The sequence below is a fragment of the Phalacrocorax aristotelis genome, chromosome 21, assembly GCF_949628215.1.
Source record: "Phalacrocorax aristotelis chromosome 21, bGulAri2.1, whole genome shotgun sequence".
NCBI lineage: Eukaryota > Metazoa > Chordata > Aves > Suliformes > Phalacrocoracidae > Phalacrocorax > Phalacrocorax aristotelis.
This window is the reverse complement of record NC_134296.1, coordinates 7,038,141-7,056,534: the sequence shown is the minus strand read 5'-3', so window position 1 is coordinate 7,056,534 and position 18,394 is coordinate 7,038,141. Positions and strand designations below refer to the sequence as shown.

General features: G+C 49.4%; 1 protein-coding gene across 1 annotated transcript; it reads right to left on the bottom strand.

The window, feature by feature from the left end:
• Positions 1-155: 155 nt before the first annotated feature.
• CAMK1G (calcium/calmodulin dependent protein kinase IG) lies at positions 156-17,541 on the bottom strand. Its single transcript, XM_075115513.1, has 13 exons — positions 15,970-17,541; positions 11,427-11,544; positions 8,461-8,589; positions 7,844-7,918; positions 6,930-7,068; positions 6,665-6,788; positions 6,033-6,108; positions 5,354-5,466; positions 4,198-4,276; positions 3,687-3,774; positions 2,498-2,925; positions 1,841-1,971; positions 156-805 (listed from the first exon to the last, which is right to left on the bottom strand). Exons 2-12 carry the CDS (start codon positions 11,516-11,518, stop codon positions 1,878-1,880), a joined length of 1,437 nt encoding a protein of 478 aa, XP_074971614.1. The 5' UTR covers positions 11,519-11,544; positions 15,970-17,541; the 3' UTR covers positions 156-805; positions 1,841-1,877.
• Between the last annotated feature and the right edge of the window lie 853 nt (positions 17,542-18,394).

Here is an 18,394-nt window from a genome sequence, read left to right as displayed (position 1 = left end):
TCGTTTGACTTTCTGCCACAATCTGCTTATTAACCACGTAACGCTTTGCCAGAAAAACACCAGAGGGAGCAGGTGTGCAGGTGCCTGGGGGATGCTTTAGAAGAGACTTAATAGACCGTTTCCACATCAAATTTCTATGAATAACCAACAGGCACTTTACAAAAAACTCAGGTTTATTAAGCAAGTATTTATTGTGCAATTACAGACTTGGAAGCAGGGAATTTAGACCTTGCTGTGAGAAGGTCTGTGCATATCAGACATATGGAGGATGCTAGCAGGTTGTCTCTCCTTTTGTGGCTGAAGTGAGGACTGCACAGCCTGGGCAGCTGGTTGATGCTGAACTTCAGAGTGCCGAAGCCTGGGACTAACCAAAATCCAAGGAATGGATAGGATGCAGATCGTAAAAATAACTGAGCTGCCACTGAGTGAAACTCTGCATGACTTTGGTCTATAGGATTTACGTTGTGCAGTGCACTTAATTATGCATTGGACAACTAAACAATATACAGAAAACAAAAGCTTATAGCGTTGAGCGATGTATGGATAATATACACTGAGTATGCTAGCAGTAGCCTCAGACTTTCCCTTGCTAAAGTGCCGCCTTCCAGCTTTAACAATCCAGAAACACCCTGAGGTCACTGCAGTGATGATTCCTGGGACTAACGTGCTGCTTGTCCCCAGTCGGTCGCTGCTCTCTGGGACGCTGCTGCCCGCCTGCTCCTGGCGGGGCACAGCCTCCTTTCTTGCTTGCGCTGTTGATGTCTGGCTTTGAAGTGCAGAAAAGAGTAAAACAGCCCTTCTGTTTCTGCAGGAGAGAAATTTTCAATTGAGGATTGAGTTTTGTTTCACTAGGCTGCTACCTTCAGAATGTGCGCTGTTAATAAGCAGTAGCATGGGGTTAGGAACAGCTCAGATCCCTCGTGTGCCTTATTTATAAAGGGTTGTTACATGTTACATGGCTGATTGTTGGAATGGACCTTTTTGGAGCCTACAGTAGATCTTACTTGCATTTGGCTTCTGTTAATCCTTTGTATGTTACAGTTCTGTTCATATAATCTAATCAGTAGAGAGTGTCATAAAAGATTATAGGATGTAGCTCACCATGTGGTTCTTGTGGAGAGCTTTGCTGGCACCTCACCAAAGGTGCTCACCTTTGAGGAACATTATTGCAGGATCTAATAGCAATACTTCTTGCTGCTCATATATAACGTGGTGCCAATGATAGCAATTTAGCTAGTCCAGAATTAATGCAAGCTATTGTCAAACAGGATGAAACTTTCATAATTGTACTCTGCTCACCTACAAAATTAACATCCCCACGCTCTGCTCTCTGGTAAGAAAGCAACTTAAACTGACCGGCTTGGACCAAATCTGAAGGGAGTGGCCCTTCAGGCTGCAGAGGTGTCCCGTCTACGCCTGGCCATGGACCAGCAGCCTGTTGTCAGCCCTTTGCTCATGGTCACAGCCAAGACCCAGCTGAAAAGCCCCCTAAGCCCAGCTGATGAAGCTGTTTGGTTCCAGGTTGATTCCCACTGAGCAGCTTTGAATAATTGTAGAGTTTGATTTGACAGGTCCGTGCTTGGCTTCCTTTCACGTGCTACTTGGACAACCCTGTTGTAATTGTAGAAGTAGGATTCAGAGTCAGTGGACTGGCCTTAATGGAAGCTGAAAGGTTAGTCCTTCCTTGAAATATGGTTTAGTTAAGGCTTTTTCTGTTGCAAAAAAACCTGTGAGTCAATTTATTTCATGTACAATCACTTTGCTGTTTGTGCCTTTCCCTTTTTCATGCCATAATGGGATTAATTAAAAGCAGCAGGTGATTGGATTGCGGAGCACTTACCGCTGGCGATGTGGGGAGCCCGGTGGCTGCCTCCTCATCACATGATCAAACAAACTCCAGTTTGCCCAGTGCCACAGTGGGAAGAGTGTTTACTGGTTTTCATTGGAACAAGAACTTCTGATTTGAAATGACTGGTTGGAAATGGAAGAATCAGAAGAGAAAGAAGGAAAAAGAGAAATATCAGTATTTATGATCATTCTGCGGTTGAACTGAAGCTGTGTTTTTAATATAAAGAACATCAGCTGCTGACAGCAAAGCAGAGCTGGGTGCGAGTCAACACTGCAGCAAAGGCAGGGTCCAGTCACCCAGCACCAGCTGAGTAATCGGTATCGGCAGCTTTAACCACAGGCAGCTGTGGTTTCTGGAAGTAAATGTGCCCAAGGCAATGGCGTGCGGAGCTGAGCACTGCTGCCTCCGCAACCTGCCAGCTTTGCCAGCAGCCTGGGCGATGGGCCTCACCTGGTGCTCCTACACGCATGGAGGACTCTTGGCTGGGTACCGCTATCCAGCCACTCAAAATGTTTGCTTCTCTCCTTATTCCCCGCTTCTTTCTACCTCCACCTGGGGCTGGCAACTTCAGTGCCAGGCAACTACTTCCAGAGATGGTTATTGCCATATACTTTGTAGGAAAGCATGACTAACGACATGGATACCTACTGGGATTTTGCAGATTTCTTAAGAAGCACTGTCTCGGAGCAGAAGGATGTCTTCGTTTTCTCATGGCCCATGCAGGCTGGACTGCACCCACAAGAAGTTCTGGCTGGCGGGCTGTGGTTATCGGGCAGGACCAGGCTGCTGCTTGCGGGCAGCGGTCCGTTCTCCAAGTGGCTTTGCAGCTTTCCCTCTTTCTTTCCTGTGCCTTGCTCCAGCTGAGCGTGAGGGTTTGGGCAGCCCTGCGTGGGCACCAGGGGGAGCGACGTGTCCTTGGCTTCGTTTGGCATTGCTGGCCGGGTGGCCACCGTGGGTGCGTTGGGTCTGGATGCCTCCGAGACTTGTATAACGGGATGGGTGCTTTCAGCCGCTGCGTGACCGTTCATGTGGAGCTTCTTCATGTGGTGCACAACGGCTGCGGCGTTGAAGGCTTGCTGGGGAAGAAGAGAAAAACCCTGTGGTGAGCACCTGGTGACGCCAGGCTGGGTGGGTGCTGCGGGACAAACGGACTGTCCCCCTTAGGCAAGGACGGTGGGCAGCGCTGTCCTGGTTGGCACTGACTGTTTGCACAATATGTGGAAAGTGGGATGTGCTTGTTCCGGGCATAAACACCACGGTTTCCACTGAGTGCGAAGGGCGGATGGTTTTGAGGACTACAACACTTCTGCGTGAGGAAATCGGGGCGAACAGCTGTAAATTACCTTGCAGTGTGAAATGGAGGCTAGAGCTGAATTTTGAATGTAGGTATTTAGAATGCTAGAGTACACATGGTTCATATGGCATTCCCCTCTCCACCTAAATTCTTACTAAAACTCTTGATATAAATGTAGTACCAATTTATCTTCAAGGCTGAGAGGAGGAAAAGCTGGATTAAGCTCCCCAAAAGATCTGCTGATGGAGCACCAATTTCACTCCCTCTGTATAAAAGCAATAATGCTTTCCCTCTCTCCTTTGCTTTCATGGCAAGGCCGCTATCGTGCAGTGTTTGTGGTAAATCCACCAGTATGCATTGCAGCAGGGAATATTGGTCCAAGCATGCTATAAACAGTAACTGCAAACAATTTTCAGGCGGCCTTTGGACGATCTCAGTTTATGGGTTCTTACCCCCACAACTGAAGCCTTCCTTATTGCTAGATGGCAGCAACTGGCATTTGTTAGTGAAATGGCTCTAGGCTCCCACCAGCAGACGACTTACCCTCCATTTGCTCTTTGCAAAGTTTTTCTGAATCTGAGCGCTGACAGATGGGTATATGTCACGGTGAAGGGCTGTATTTCCATTAATCCTGCAGATGGGGAGAGAAGAAAATGGGCTCGTAGGCAGATGGCATTTGTAAGGCATTCCACATTCTGGAGGCAACTAACGGCTTTGTACATTCAATCAGCAATAATTAAACCCAAAGGAAAAACAGCAACAAAATGTAACACAAACACGCACTTCAAAGCTTGGAAAAGCTCAGGATGGGATTTCTTCTTTGCCTCTGTTTATGGAGGCAAACATGCACAAATTGCATCTTTAATTATTCATCATTTTCTTTCTTCGCACACAAAAAAGAAACACCCAGGGCCACGCGAAGGCAGACAGCGACATTAATAACGGGGGCTGGGGAGACCCCCCTGTTCCCAGCTACCACCGAGCACGTGGAGCGACACGGAGGCTGATAAATCCCCGCGGCCACCAGCTGCGGCCGGGGCCCTGGTCCTCTCACCACGGGTGCCGTAGGGCTTCTTCACAGGTAAACCTCGTGTTCGGGTTTTTCTCCAGTAGATGTCTGATGAAATCCTTGGCTGTTTGGGAGGGGAGGAGAAGCAGAGAGAAAAGGTTATTTTCTCTTTGTTCCAAGATACGAACCTAATAGCGCACGGCAAACGCTAGTGGGTAGACACCGCAAAGCTCAGCCTGAGGAGGAGGTGTTCGTACCGCCTCATGGCTCCGTTAAAGGGAGACATTTGTAGTGAAGGGCTCCAGAGGGAAAAAATGTTAACCTGGGACGTACCAAACTTCATGGTATGCTTAGATTATGTGAATTTGAGTTGAATTATGCAGCTAAAAAATAACTAAAAAACGTGAAGTGCAAACCGAGCAGATCTAGAGGTTGCCCTAAAGAGCAGTTGCATCCCTCCCTTTTTTTCCTCTTTTTGCAGGGAGCATGGCGGCATTCGTTGTTAAGTCCTAGTTTTGTCTGTGTGTATCAAAGATCGATGTTCAAAATATGCTGCTAAGACGCTGGCTCCAGTAAACTCTGCGCAGGCGAGCTCTGCGAGCAGGTTAGTGTGGTGGAAGGGTGCAGTGGTGGCTGACACAGTTTGCTGTGCTGCTCTAAGGAAAAGGGACCTGATGGGGAGAAAAGCAATAGGGGAAAGAAAAAAGAAAAACAACAGCAAAAACCCCCACCAAAACCCCAACAAAATCCCCAAAAACCCAGCCCTACAAAAACCCCCAAAAACAAGGTGAAAAAACCCTGGAGTTCCCCTGCTTCCAAGGGAAGCCTAAGCTTGCTCTGAGCTCGCTAATCATTTATGAAATTCAGGGTTATGTTAACAGAGGCTTCAGCCGAGGATGCTGCATTCCAGGCAGGATGCAAAGTACCCCAAGCTCTGCCGGCGCAGCTCGGCTTCGGTGTCGTCACCCCTGCTACAGCCGCGCTGGGAGCCTCTGCAGGCAATTCCCTCGTCTGCGGGGTTTGCTGCTGTGTGAGTGACTCAGTTCAGCGCCTCATCCGCTCCCGTCCCTGCCGAGGCGTGGGTGGGCGTCCTGGGGGTGCGCGGGGGCTCGGCCGGCGCGGGCTCGTGCCTGCGCGTTGCAGGGCTCCGGATTGCAGCTTGCGGGAGGGAGCGCGGTGCTTCCCAGTGCCCGAGCTTTACCTGACTCGGAGATGTCGTCCCAAAACGGAGACTCAAACTCATAGTAGCCTTCTTTAATCTTTTCAAACAGCTTGGATTCAGTCTCTTCATAGAAAGGAGGATACCCACACAGCCTGGAACAGAGCAGAAAGCCAGCGGTCCTTCAGCGCCGCCGTCCACATCTGCACAGGCTCCTCCGCAGCCCGGCCAGGCTGGGCACGCACGGGCAACACGAGGGAGTGGGTGGCAGAGGCTGCTCTGTCCATCCATCTGTCCCTCGCATCTAAGTGTGTTGGTAAAGCTGCAGAAAAGAGTTAAACGCTTAACTGCAGCAGCGAAAGGACAAAGCCACAGCTGGTACATAGCTGTATGGCGTGGGAGGAAATGAAACCAAAAGTACCAAGGAAGATTGGTATTTGTAGGCAACTGAAAAAAAACAAAGCATAGGATGAGGCACATAATTGAGAAAATGTGATTCCTTTCATCTCTGCTCCGCTACTTGATTCCTCACGTCCCTTTCATTTCTATGGTCCAGTGAACCCGTGCAAAGGGTGAATAAGCTGCTGCCATATTCCTGCAGCAAAACGAGAGGTCGGGTATCGCCTCCACTTGCGCTGCCACGCTGCAGAGGTGACTGAAGCGATGGAGCATTTGGGAAACTCATGTTACAATAGGTGGGATGCTGTTTGCTCTTACTCACAGGATATAGGTGATGACTCCAATGGACCAGCAGTCTACAGCTTTGCTGTATGGTTTCTGGGCGAGGACTTCGGGGGCTGCAGAAATAGCAAAACCATATGAAAATTCTAAGCACTAATAAATTACTTGATACTGGGAAAAGCAGTAGTTCTTGTACGCTCGGCCTCTGGGGCGTCAGTGCAGGAGAACGAGCCAGGAACAGCCCCATTTACCAGCTGCATTGGTCTGTGCTTTTTGTATCTATTTTACGCTATTGAATAGAAAGAACCACTGACAATCTCTGCCTGCATCCCGAGGTTTTAACCAGTAAGCTCTGGATCAAGCCAGTGCGGTCTGGAAATCAAACAAAATCCCATTGTGTTAAAATTTCAATAAATACACGACTAACGCTGAAGCATATATATATTTTTTTATCCTTTTCTTTTCAGTTTTAAACATTCTGGGATTTTGCAGTCCCTACACTCATCTGTAATCCAGTCTTTATGTGGTCCACGCAGCGCGTCTGTGAGTAGCATGTTGTTGTTAACGTAATTATGTATTTTTTTTCCTTTCTGCTAGGCAACGTGCTGTATACACACAGCTCTTTTCCCAGTCAGCCTACCAGCACGAGCCCATTCCTGAGCCTTGGCTTACCAACATATCCCGGAGTCCCACAGGCCGTGGACATGATGCCGTTCTGCTCCATTTTAGACAAGCCGAAGTCCGTGATCATGATTTTGGAGTTCTCTTCGGGAGTAAGGTAAAGCAGGTTTTCAGGCTGTGGACACAGAGCGGTCAGAGGTTGAAATTTGTGTAGAAGAACGGAAGGGAACAACAGAAGGTCGTGGGGCAGAGCGGATAAAGCCCGCAGTCATGCCAGCTCCCCCAGGCGCTGCTCTTGCTGGGGGATGGGTCTCACCTTCAAGTCGCGGTGAACGATTCCATTTTCATGGAGGTACTTCACTGCTGTCAGGACCTGGTGGATCACCACACTCGCATCTTTCTCAGTGTAAACGCCTCGTTCCAAGATTCGGTCGAATAGCTCTCCCCCAGACACCCTGTGGAAAGGGTAGTTCAGAAAGAAAAAGGCTGAAAAGAAAATTAAACGAAGCTAATAATGCTTTCGTGTTAGGCAAGCTAACTTTCTGGTCCTTTTACAACTCCACCTACAGCAGAACTGTTCCTTGGGCAGGAGTTTTTGTGAGACTGAGAGGCCGATGGACACTCCTGAGCGCAATCTGAGGGGCCCGGTAAGCATTACTGGTAAACCTAGGGGTTTTGGGTAAGGTCACGATGCAACTGCCGGCAGGTCTGAGCCGCCGGCATCCAGCACCGTGGGCAGGACTGCCTCCAGGCTCTGCTACACAAGCAGATAGAGGTTTTTGCGTGATTGCTTCCTTTTAGCTAAATCTGCAAGTTAGCGGTAGCAGCCGGGTGCTCAGAGCTGATGCCCACAACGAGCTGCTTTCTCTGCAGCTGACACGTTGCCCGTTTTCATTTCTAGAAACCCTGCATGGCACAGCTTTAATTAGAAATACTTCTGTCTCTGCCCTGCTAAGCTGTGATGAATTAATTTGCATAAATAGTTCCTAATCTTGGTTTAGAAACTTGCTGCTAAAATGAGCATGGGCCAAGGCAGCATGAGAAGTGTCCAGGTACGCTCAAACTGTGCGGCTCTTGCTGCTTAGTGAGGGGGGTTTGAATGGCTCTGGGCACGCAGCTTTTACACGTGAGGGGCTCTGGTGTGTAGGTGCTGAAATACGGTCCGTCACCCTGGTCCTGCCGCTGCTCTTCCTCTGTGGCCCACACAGAAATGGCTCTGCTGATACTTACAGCTGCATGACCAGGTAGAAGTGGGTCGTGCTCTCATAAATATCTTCTAGAGTGACGATGTTTTCATGCTTTATCCTGCAAAGATAAATGAGGGTGGGAAATAAGCGCGGCAAGGCCAAAGCAGCTTCTCCAGTGGAAAACCCAACAGTCATCTTGGTTTAATCATCAGAGGAAGTTCAGTGGGCTGTTTTGTGGCTGTTTTTTTGGCTGACCTCCCCCGCCGCGTGTGGCAGAGGATCGCTGATGCTGCTGCGAACTCCCTCCGGAGCACCACGCTCCAACCGCGGAGCACCGGACCGTTCGTTTTTGAGCAGCTGCCTGCTCTGCCTCAGGTGCCTTAACTTGGGCTGCAAGAGCAGGAGCCCTGGTTCTCCTTCCCCTGAGTACTGCTTTGCTTCGTCTGTCTCCTTCCGCAGGTCTGGGGCCGTACGGCTGTTGGCGTTACAAGTCCAGCCGAGGAATGAGAGAAGAAACTTTACTAATCTACTAATTCATAGTAATATTTATATATTCTTTAAAAAGAAATACTTATTTCTTTATATTATTCTTACTGTAGAGCCGCACATCTTAGGAAAGGCCATTTGTTCTACTTGACGTTACGATGTCTATATACTCACTTTTTCAGCACTGCTATTTCGTTCTCCAAGCTGCTGTCCCTTGTGAGAGGAGACTTCTTGATGCATTTCAGAGCAAAGAGTTTGCCAGTGCTTCTTTGCTTCACTAGGAAAACTTCCGAAAAGGCGCCTCTGCAGAGAGGAGAAGTTGTATTTCAGTAGATGCTGTTGCTGTGAACTGGAAGGATACTTACAGAGAGAGAGGAAATAGCAGGAACAGACAATGTGGTAGTAATTTAACTCTGAGTGGATGCTGATTGTAAAGCTAGAACTACATCTCCAGCAGCCCCAAACTGAGGATATTCAATGCAAGGTTATGGAATATGTAGAAACACTCCCCGAATTTTCTCTGTAGGGAAAGGGTTAGTTTTGCATAGATCATCATGAAGCTGTGTTGAGGTAGTGAACAAAAAAGATCCCTGCAATGAAGTTAAACAACATTGTTCAGGACTGTAAAGACAGTCAAGTGTTTTGCTGTGGCTGTGGGTGAACTCCAGCCGCGTCCGGCCGCTCGGCGCACGCACCGGGGAGGCAGACGGCAGCCGCGGCGTGCGGCGGGGCCTTGGGTGTGCGCGTAGGAGGCGGCACCGGCCACGGTCTCACAGCTTGCTGCCTTTCAAGGGACGTTGGCACCTGAATCCACTGGGACTGGGCGGGGGGATTTTCCCGGGGTAAGCGCAAGCCCAGCCGAGGGGCTGTATCGATAACGCCTTGCCAACGGGGCCGTCTGCGGCTCGGGTTCTTGTCTGGGTTAACAACCCCTGTGGACAGATCTCAACAGCCTCCCTTCTAACAGGGCCAAATTCCTCCTGAATACAAATCGTGTGTCCTCAAAGCCCCCACCTTCTTAAAGTAGTCCTTCACTTTCCCTGGTCAGCGTTCCCCTGAGGACTGAGATAGCTGAACTGGCGTGAGGAGAGCCCAGCTATGCTGCAGTTTGGGTATATCAATCAACATTTTGTGCACCTAAAGCGCAAAACAACCAGATAACCTCAGTTAATACTTTCCATCGGCACCCAATGCGTTCTCCTTTCTGTAGAGACTCTAATACCTGTGTACATTTAGTGAGGATGAGTGTCTTTTGCATTCCTGGTACGGGGTCGGCCCGGTGCAGCGATGAGTGGTTATTTATTACATGCCTAATGCTCTCAATCCTGTTAAAGGTTTGTCTTAGGCAGCTGAACATGTGTCTTGGGATAGTGACAGTGCATACTTTGCCAGGTCAGTCCTTCATAATCCTCATCAAATGAGCAACAGGTTAACTGATGGTAGTTAAATGGTACTTCCACCGAGTCTGCAAAGCGCTGCGGGGAGCTGGGGGGCAGAGCGAGGCAGCTGAGCCCAGCGGAAGCACCTTCTTGGTTGGGATGCTATCGCAGCAAACCCAATAAACAAGGGCGGAAAACAGATCTCCTATAATCCACCGAAAGAATCCGGCACGCTGTGCAGATCGCTTGGCTGAGCACGGAGCTGCACCCATCTGGCACACGGGACTTTGCTCCTGGGTCTCTGGCAGCGGCTGGCAGCCGGCGGTGGCGCGGGGGGGAGCGGCAGCTCCTCACTCGGCTCAGCTTTCCTCCTCCTCCTCCAGCAGGCCCCTGAGGGCCGCTGAAACGATGTGCGAGACCACTGGGGTCCTGAGGAACGGGGCTGTGCCAGGACTGGTTCCTAGCAAGGGAAAAAAACCCCAAACTATTCCCCCCCCGCCCCCCCAAAAAAACCCAAACAAAAATTCCCATAGGTTTTTGGGAAGGCGTCCCAACAGATGAATTCAAATCTTGCTTTCAGTAAATTCGATGCGATGGTCTTCTCTCTTCTAGCCCAAAAAGCAGGTGGTGGTGGGACCTTTTCCGTGTTTCACACGTTTTTCTCCTTTTATCCATTTGAGCTCTGAAGGCTGTTCTGTGGAAACGCCTGTCAGGTTCCTGAGAGCTCTCAGGGAATAGGCAGGGACGTCCTCGCTAGGGTCCCTCACCCAACAGTTGTGGATGCTGGGGGAAGTAAGATTCCAGGTAATTTTAGGTCCCAGATCTTCATTTACATTCTCAGCTAGCTGAAGCGGTGCATGTGGAAAAAAAAAATCCCAATTTCTAATGCTAAATTTTCCTATTAATGTAATAATAGGAAATGAACAACCTACAAATCAGATGCTGGGGCATCTGTTCTATATATCTGTCCCCAACAGTTTATAATAATTATGCCCCTTATTAAAAAATTATGAATCAACAAGTTGGCTAGGAGAGAATAAAGCTTTTTCTAACCTCGTTCCTTTAAAGAAAGCCACTGGATAATTTAACTAATTTCCAGGGCTGACCAGGAACACGATAATGTAAAATGTCGCCCAGCTCTGGAGAGGCTGTTTTGTGGGAGCTTTGCCGTGGGTTCTAAAGTTGCAGGAAATTTGGCTGTGACAGATCTCGCTGGTGGAGGTAACTCAATTCCTCCTCCACCACCTTGGAAATGTTGTCTCATTTGCATGAATAGGCAAATTAAGCTGTTAAATCATAGAGAGGTATCGTACAACTTGAACATCCTTGTTCTTGTTTCATCCCTCAACTGAGTCAGGGTTTATGAGCTAAATATACGACTTATTATTATAATACCTCTCCCAGAGCCATCGCTTGACCTTGCAACAGCAGCAGTCCCGTGTGCTCAGCAGGAAAAGAGCAAAAACTTTAACTAAGCTGCCACGTAGGCTTAGAGGGAAAGGAGGAAAGGGCAGAGCTGAGCCGGAGCCGCGCCGCGGGGCTGGGTGGGAAGGAGCTGCTTCGGTGCTGGGTGGCAAGTGTGAGCCATGACTCAGAGCACCAGCAGTGATGGGACGCCCACCCCTCACCTGGGGACTGGTGCCTGTCTCGGGGAGCTGTTTTCTTGTGACATTGGTCAGTGCTGGGAAGGGAGTCGCTGCCCTGGGCTGGGAAGCCGCTATCTAGCAGTGGCTCTGCCTGGAGAGCAGACGTGGTACTTACGATCCCAGGGCCTCCATGAAAATGAATGTTTTCCGGATGTTGCTCGTCTGTTTCTTCCAGGAGCTGCTGTCGTCCTCTTCCTTGCGACCCATCTCGTCCAGAGTGGAAGCAGGGAACGCTGCGAGGAAGAGGAGGAGAGAGGTGACTGACGTGGCAGGCACTCACGTGAAGAACAGCTCTCCCCGGGGGCTAGCTGCATTCGGGATGCCGTGAACGGTGTTTGCTTGGTCAGAGGCGTCACGCTTTTCAAGCATGTGAAATTTTGTGGTGCTTTTGCTACTCGCAGATGCTCGTGCTGACCGTGTCCCTGCCGTTACGTCCCGCTCCGGCCGCCAGCGCAGCGCAAAGCCAGATCAGCTGGGTACGAGTCAGTGACCGTATGGTAACGCTCTCGTCAGCGTACTTGTTTAGCGCGTGTTGGCAATTACAAATGTTTATGTTGTGCTTCATATTTAGTGGTTAAAATAGCCCTGCTGAATGATTGCTAGTGTTATCTAAAGCGTCCATGACTTAATGGATTAAAAGTTAGGTACAGCTAGTGATGGAGATGGATTATAGTTGAGCTGCTTTATCGCTCAAATAATAGTTAGTTTAAAGAGATCACGACTGCAGGGAGGGGAGCTGATATGAAGCATTTTGTTGATCTGCCTTGTACAGTTTGTGCTGCTGTCGTCTTTAATTTTTGTTAATTGACAGGTTGCTTTTGCTCTGAGTCATAACCTTCCCCGTGCCTTTTCTCGCAGGGCCACGCCGCTGCGGTGCTGGCTGGTGGGAGGCCGCTGACGTGGCGAAGGGGTGCCCAGATTTTAGTGCCCTGCCCCGATGGCGTGTCTCCGTGCCGCAGCCGTGGAGCAAGCGGTCCCCGCCGGCAGCCCCCCACTCGGCGTGCGGGGGGGGTGGGGGTGGCGAGAGCAGCTCACAGAAAACGCAGCTTTCTGGAGTCGCCCCTGCTCTGCGAGGCAGGGGCTGAGCCCGTTATCGGCGTTGGAGGATGTAACCGCAGGAAATCTGGTCGGTAAACGCAGCCGTGGGGCTCCCGGCTGATCCGTGCCTCTGAAACACGCGCCGCTGCTCACGGGCGGCTTGACCTTGGTCAGGTCCCAGGCCCCCACCTCCCCCCTCTCCGATAAGCTCTTTAGAGCAGAGGCTGGGCAGCACCGCTGGAACACGGAAAGCAACGCTGCCAGCCTGGGGGAGCTCGCCGGGGCCGTGGGAGAATTAGTTAGAGCCTGCACGAGGTCCGGGAGGTGTGAAATGTTATACAAACACCTAAGCGCTCTTAATGAGATCGGGTCTAACGTTACGGAACTGGAAGTATGCTGGAAGGTGATAAAGAAGCCCTGAGACTGGGAAAAAAAAGTTTAAAAAGCAGCTTGGCCACGCTATCAGGATATGAAAGAAACGCACTGAAAATATCCCCAGGCAGCAAGGGCTTGGGTGCTACAGCAGCGCCCGTGGCACGTGGAGCGTTGCACTTCTCGAGAGCAGGAACGGCTGCCCCAAAGCCTCCGAGACCCAGCTGAGCCTTTGAAGGACGAAGCACAATCTTTTGTGTAAAAATAAGCGTTTGGAAAGAGGCAGGAGTATTAAAGCAGAGAAAAAGCTGAAAGATCTTGCTTTATGACAGACAGCTTAGGTACTGAATTCCTCCTGAACCTACTTCATCTCCTTAATTAGCACGGTTTCAGGGTTTTGAGCTCCTTGACACAATTTTTTAAAGGTTAATTTAACATTATTGAAAACAGAATGACTCAATTGTAAACAGTCGAAGGCTTCAGTCCATAAAATCACCGAAGGCCAGCGTGCACTTGACCTTTATTTACCTTCTGGATTCTGATGCACACGTAACTCCTCGAAATACAACTCCTTATAAAAACCAGCCATATCTTGCTGTTTAGGATCAACGAAGATCAAAACTTCTTCCCCAAAACTCTGATCAATTAGTAGAAATTTTCTGCCAATATTTTGAGCCCCCAGATGACCTTTTCATTTGGAGCCATCCGCCCATCCCAAATCTCTAGAGAACCGGAACGTCACAAAAAGAGATTTCTCAGCAGACACCTTTAGCTGCTGCTGGAAGGTGAGTTTTATCTGCTTTAACCAAACCCCAAATGCATGATGCCAGTGTAATGCTGAATGACGGGTAAAATTCAGGTGACCTCTCTGTTTCTTTCCCAGCCTACTGTCAAAGAAAGAACACGGGGCGGGGGGGGAAGTAGGTCAGCCTGGCCCCAGGGACACACAGTATTTTAGTCGCCGTCCCGGTGCAGCCCCTGCGCGGAAGCGCAGCCCGCTCGGCATGAGCGCCCCGGGGGCAGCCCGAGCGCAGCACGGAGGGGTCACCCCTGGGGCGGCGACAGCGGAGCCACGTGCGCTCGCTTCTGTGCGCTTGGCCCGTCCCAGCACAAGGGTCAGATTTGCCCAACATTTGCTCGTTTAAGCTCCATTCCCTTAGTATTCTCATATTTAATTCCCTGTGAATTCAACAAGTTTCTTTTTAAAATGGGTTTTGCTTCTAAAGGAAGGTAGTACCGTGTTTTCTTTAGTCTCCTGTGAATCATCTGTTCATCTTATAGTTCCTCCTTCTGTCACTCTGTGTACGGCATTTGGTTTCGCTCATATCTGGATGAATAGCTCTGACTCCCTACACGTGTATTTGATTTCCTGCTTTCTCAGTTTTTCTGTGCCATCATGAGCAAGTCATTTCCTGCCTCCCCTCGCCGCGCTGCGAGGAAGGGGAGTAAGTGCTGCTATTTTGAGAGCAAAATAATGAAATGTTTGAATTGCCTGAAATGTAAAGCTGCATATGCGCTCGGGTGGTGAATGCTTGCCCACCTTCCTCCCTCCTCATCGTATTATTCTCAGTACTTTTTTGATACACGGGGAGGTATTTGCAGAGGGGCTCGGTGCGGGACGCGGAGGCCTCGTGGCCGGGCAGTGGTTACAGCATTATGAGACCTGTGACTTTCCCGACGTCTGGGAACTCGCCTTTCCTTTGTCTCTCGGTCTGGTTAAGCCACTTGTTGCACTTCACAGCAGCTTGGGAGAATGCAACGTTGGATATGTTTGTTTGTTTTTTATTATTTATTCAGGCTCTGGCCCAACATCCTGACCTCTCGGTGCTAGCACCCAGCGCGCGGGTAAATGGGGTCCAGCATGCCTACTCGCTTAGCTGAGGAAGCGTTACTTCCCACAGGAACAGAAAATATCATAACAAAAGTTGGGCAAAGAGGCTTTGCGCTTGGGCTGGCAGGTTTTCCCGCCATATGATGCGTCTGTCTGCGCACCTCCATCACGCTCCTGACACGCTTCGTTTGTCAGATCCATCCTGACGCCCCGTTCACATGTGCATCATCCCCTGGCTCGGTGGGCAAGTCTTCCAGCCGCAGCAGTGGGGTGCACGGACAGAGAACGCCCAACAGGCACTTGGAAAATGCATTATTTTAAACATTTAACCTAGCAAAGTGTCCGTGTTCGCCCTTTTCCCCCTTCACTTTTGACAATGCAAGAGCAGTAGTTTGTGAAGATTGCATAATAAAATGGAAATTCTCGTTAATTAAGGTAGGTAAAGACCTCTGGTGATTAAAAAAGAAGTACATAACGTTGCTTTAGTTTATTTAGCTTCCCTCTTCCCCATCATAACAAATGAAGCAACGCACAGGACTTCAATCTGATGAGTATATGCTGAAAGTAGTAAATAGTTTCAATATTAATGTCTAACCTTTGGGCTTTTCCTACAGACTGAGTCAATAAACCTGACTGCTGCTCTACTCTGATCCGGCAAATGACACATCATTGCTTAGGATGTAATGAATGTTGTTACGACCTTGCTTAAATAGTTCCTGAAGAAATTTGTTCCACTTTCATATATCTCAGTAACAAATCCATCTGCAGACAGACACTCTGCCTCTGAATGGATATACTGCATTAGCAAAATTATTGTAAGACATGATTAATAGTCTTGTGACAAAGTTACATATGGAGGGGGAAGATACATGCTGCTTTCATGATTTTGCCTTTAGAATTAGACAGAAGTTTACAGAAAAAAAAAAAAAAAGAACACAAAGTCAAAGGGCTTTGGTTTAAAAAATACACCAAAACAAGCGATCTGCATGTGAATGAATTAACTGCCAGGCCAGCCTCTGTGCTCAGGGACAAAAGAACAAGAAACTGAAAACATGATCTCGCCATTAAAAACAAACCCACGTTAAACATCTTGTGTCCATCCCAAATCTCCATCGATTTGGCAGCAGTGCGTTAACTTAGTAGTCCTTGACGAACACTTGCAGAATCACAATTTTCATTATAAATATTTCCTTTTGAAGTAAAATGTCAGAAGGTAGCTTTCTATGAAATTGCTAAATACAACACGAGTGCTGTGGGATACTAGACTAACCGTTTGCACACAGAAGTCCTCCAGTATTTTCCTGTTACTAGATAAAATCTGTGTAACACAACCAGTTTAGCCAGAATCCCACCTGCTTCACTGCACAGAACAGGTAGAAAAAGCAAATGGTTATTAAGGAAATAATAATTTGCTTACCCAAGTCAGCGCAAACAAAGCAACTCCTGTTGGCTGCTGCTCCGGCTCGGCTCCCGCGGTCTGCGGGGATTAGAGCCCGCCGGCGTGCTCACGGGCAGCGGGGAGGAGGAGATGGCTCCGCCGTGACGGTAACCAGGCAGCACTTCAGCGGGAGTAAATCGCCACGAGCACGAGCTGCCTGCGGGTGTGCGTGTGCGTGCGCGTCGCTGTCCGTAACGGCACCGACGCGGGAACCCGAGCGCGTCGCCAGCAGGAATTGATTCAGCTGCTGCGCTGCCGGGAGCAACGGTGCGCGGCGTGCAGCGGCGGCCGCTCCCCGCGAGCGCCGAATTAGGCATCGACACATTCCTGCGTGGGATGCAGGCGTAATTTGCCTTAATCAAACAAATGACTTCTCAGTATTAAAAAAAAACCCGCCCCGTTTTCTTTTGTAGAATGTTGGCGGGTCCATGGGACTGGACTGGGGTGGGGGTTCCCGCCGGGATGCTCCGGCACCCCAGGGCTGTCACCTCCGGCACTGGGGAGGTGATGCTCTCTGCCTTTTAGGAGGTACAAAACCATGGAGAAAGAGCGTTGCAGCAGAGATTAATCTCTATCGCCAGAGTTTTGGCCTATTTTAAACCATGCAATGGCTCTGTTTGGACTTTCAAAACCTTTCTGTGTGTGCCTCCCCAAGAAGCACAGCACATGTGAGTATAGGAAATAATAATTCTTTGAATCTTTTCTCTACTGTAGGATTTTTAGAGATGGCAATAACAACTTTACTCATTGCACTCACAATTGATTTACACTGCCATCTAGAATAACACATGAAAAAGGTACATATTGTCGTGAAGTTTAGTTTTATATCAGCAATAAATGACCTCTGAGGCAATACTAGAAAATCACGTTATTTTTCTCAATATTTTTTCTTTCAGTAGCTTATTTCCAAGGCAAAGGTAGTTAGTGTTCTCCATCTCTTTGTTGGCTGGACTCCATCGCTGTGAACTTGATAGCGTTGGGGCATTTTGGTCAGAATTTGAGGATGTGGTTTGGAATGTTAAGGTGTTGTTTAGCACTAGGTTTTGGTGGAATTTGCATTGATCTGATCTTGTAATTCTTCACCTGTTTCTCCCTTTAACGTCTTTCGTGTGGCAGCACCAGGAGCCTTTGTGTGGCCCCGTCTGTACCTCCCCAGGCGTGAGGGGGAGCTGGCATCACGGCTGAGATACCGAAATCAGTGTAACGTGAGGTCATTTATTAGGGTATATACATTCACCGGCGCACATAGATACATGCCCTAAGACGTACGTACGTGTAAGCATGGACGTGCAGGTCAATCCCTCTGGTCCTGCTGCAGCGCAGACGGTTCTGTCTGCACCCCGGTGCAAAGCCCGCGGCGGGGAGGCCCGGCACCTGCCCCACCGCTGGCCGTGCGTGCCCGCCGTGCCCTCCTGCGCCCGGCCGGGGGCCGCTCTGCCCCGGGCCCTGCGGCGGGCCTGGGCTGAGAAAGGTGCTGGTCGCTTCTGCTGCTTGCGCTTTCATTCCCATCTATTAATTTCAGCTTTAAAACATAAAAGTCATTTAACGCTTTCGGTACTATTGTCTCTGTGATATTCATTTATCTGCTCATTTCTTAGTATTTTATAAGACTTGGGGTTTTCTTATTAACTTTTACTTTCTCAAAAGCTATTGGCAATCATACCCAAACTAGGAATTTTGTAGCCACAGTTAAAACTCATGTCGTGAGATAACACAGAAGCAAAGGGCACCCTGGACCACGAAGACGGATTCAGTCGAAGGAGCCTACGTACCCGCGGCAGAGCCGAGCGCTGCCCGCGGGCGCTGGCGAGGCGGCCGGTAGACGTGCACAGGAGGAAGGTACCAAGCCCTTTATTGAAGTAGGTTCGTGATGATGATAACTCCAATAAGGAGAACAAACGGGCATCGACGCATGAGCATCAACGCATGAGCATCCGTCTTTGCCGTGACGCCGATGCCCGACCCCCGGGTTTTGTCTGCCTTGCACCGAGGAGCCCTCGCCGGCCCCGGGCGGGGGCAGCGAGTCAGGCCAGGCTGGGTTAGTTGTAGGGGGATTAAGGGGAAATGAAATAAAAAATGATATGGTTTGCGGTAATGCAATTGCTTTGGGAGAAGTTTAAGGCAGAGATAACAAGCATAAAAGGGAAGCAGTTACTGTGCTCCGGTCCTTGGAGTCTGCGTGGTGTTATTAGCTGTGCCGAAGCAGAGATGGCTGTGATAAACTGGAGAGGGTACGCACGCCTTGTCTTGCTCTTGTAGCACCGGCTGTGAATGCGTTATAAATCTTACAGAAAAAGCGTGACTGCAGCAGGGCGATGCTAGGGACAGCCGTCAGTTAGAAGTCGGAAGAAACTTGCCTGAAAAAAAGGAAAGCAGAGCAGGGTTCTTCGGTATGCGAGAGCTG

Excerpts from the sequence above, each read along its gene's own strand:
- CAMK1G (XM_075115513.1), bottom strand. The coding sequence starts at position 11,518 with ATGGGTCGCAAGGAAGAGGACGACAGCAGCTCCTGGAAGAAACAGACG. Across the intron at positions 6,109-6,664 it reads TGGGACTCCGGGATATGTTG|CCCCCGAAGTCCTCGCCCAG; the intron begins GTAAGCCAAGGC and ends CTATTTCTGCAG. Across the intron at positions 4,277-5,353 it reads GGACGACATCTCCGAGTCAG|CCAAGGATTTCATCAGACAT; the intron begins GTAAAGCTCGGG and ends CCTCCCAAACAG.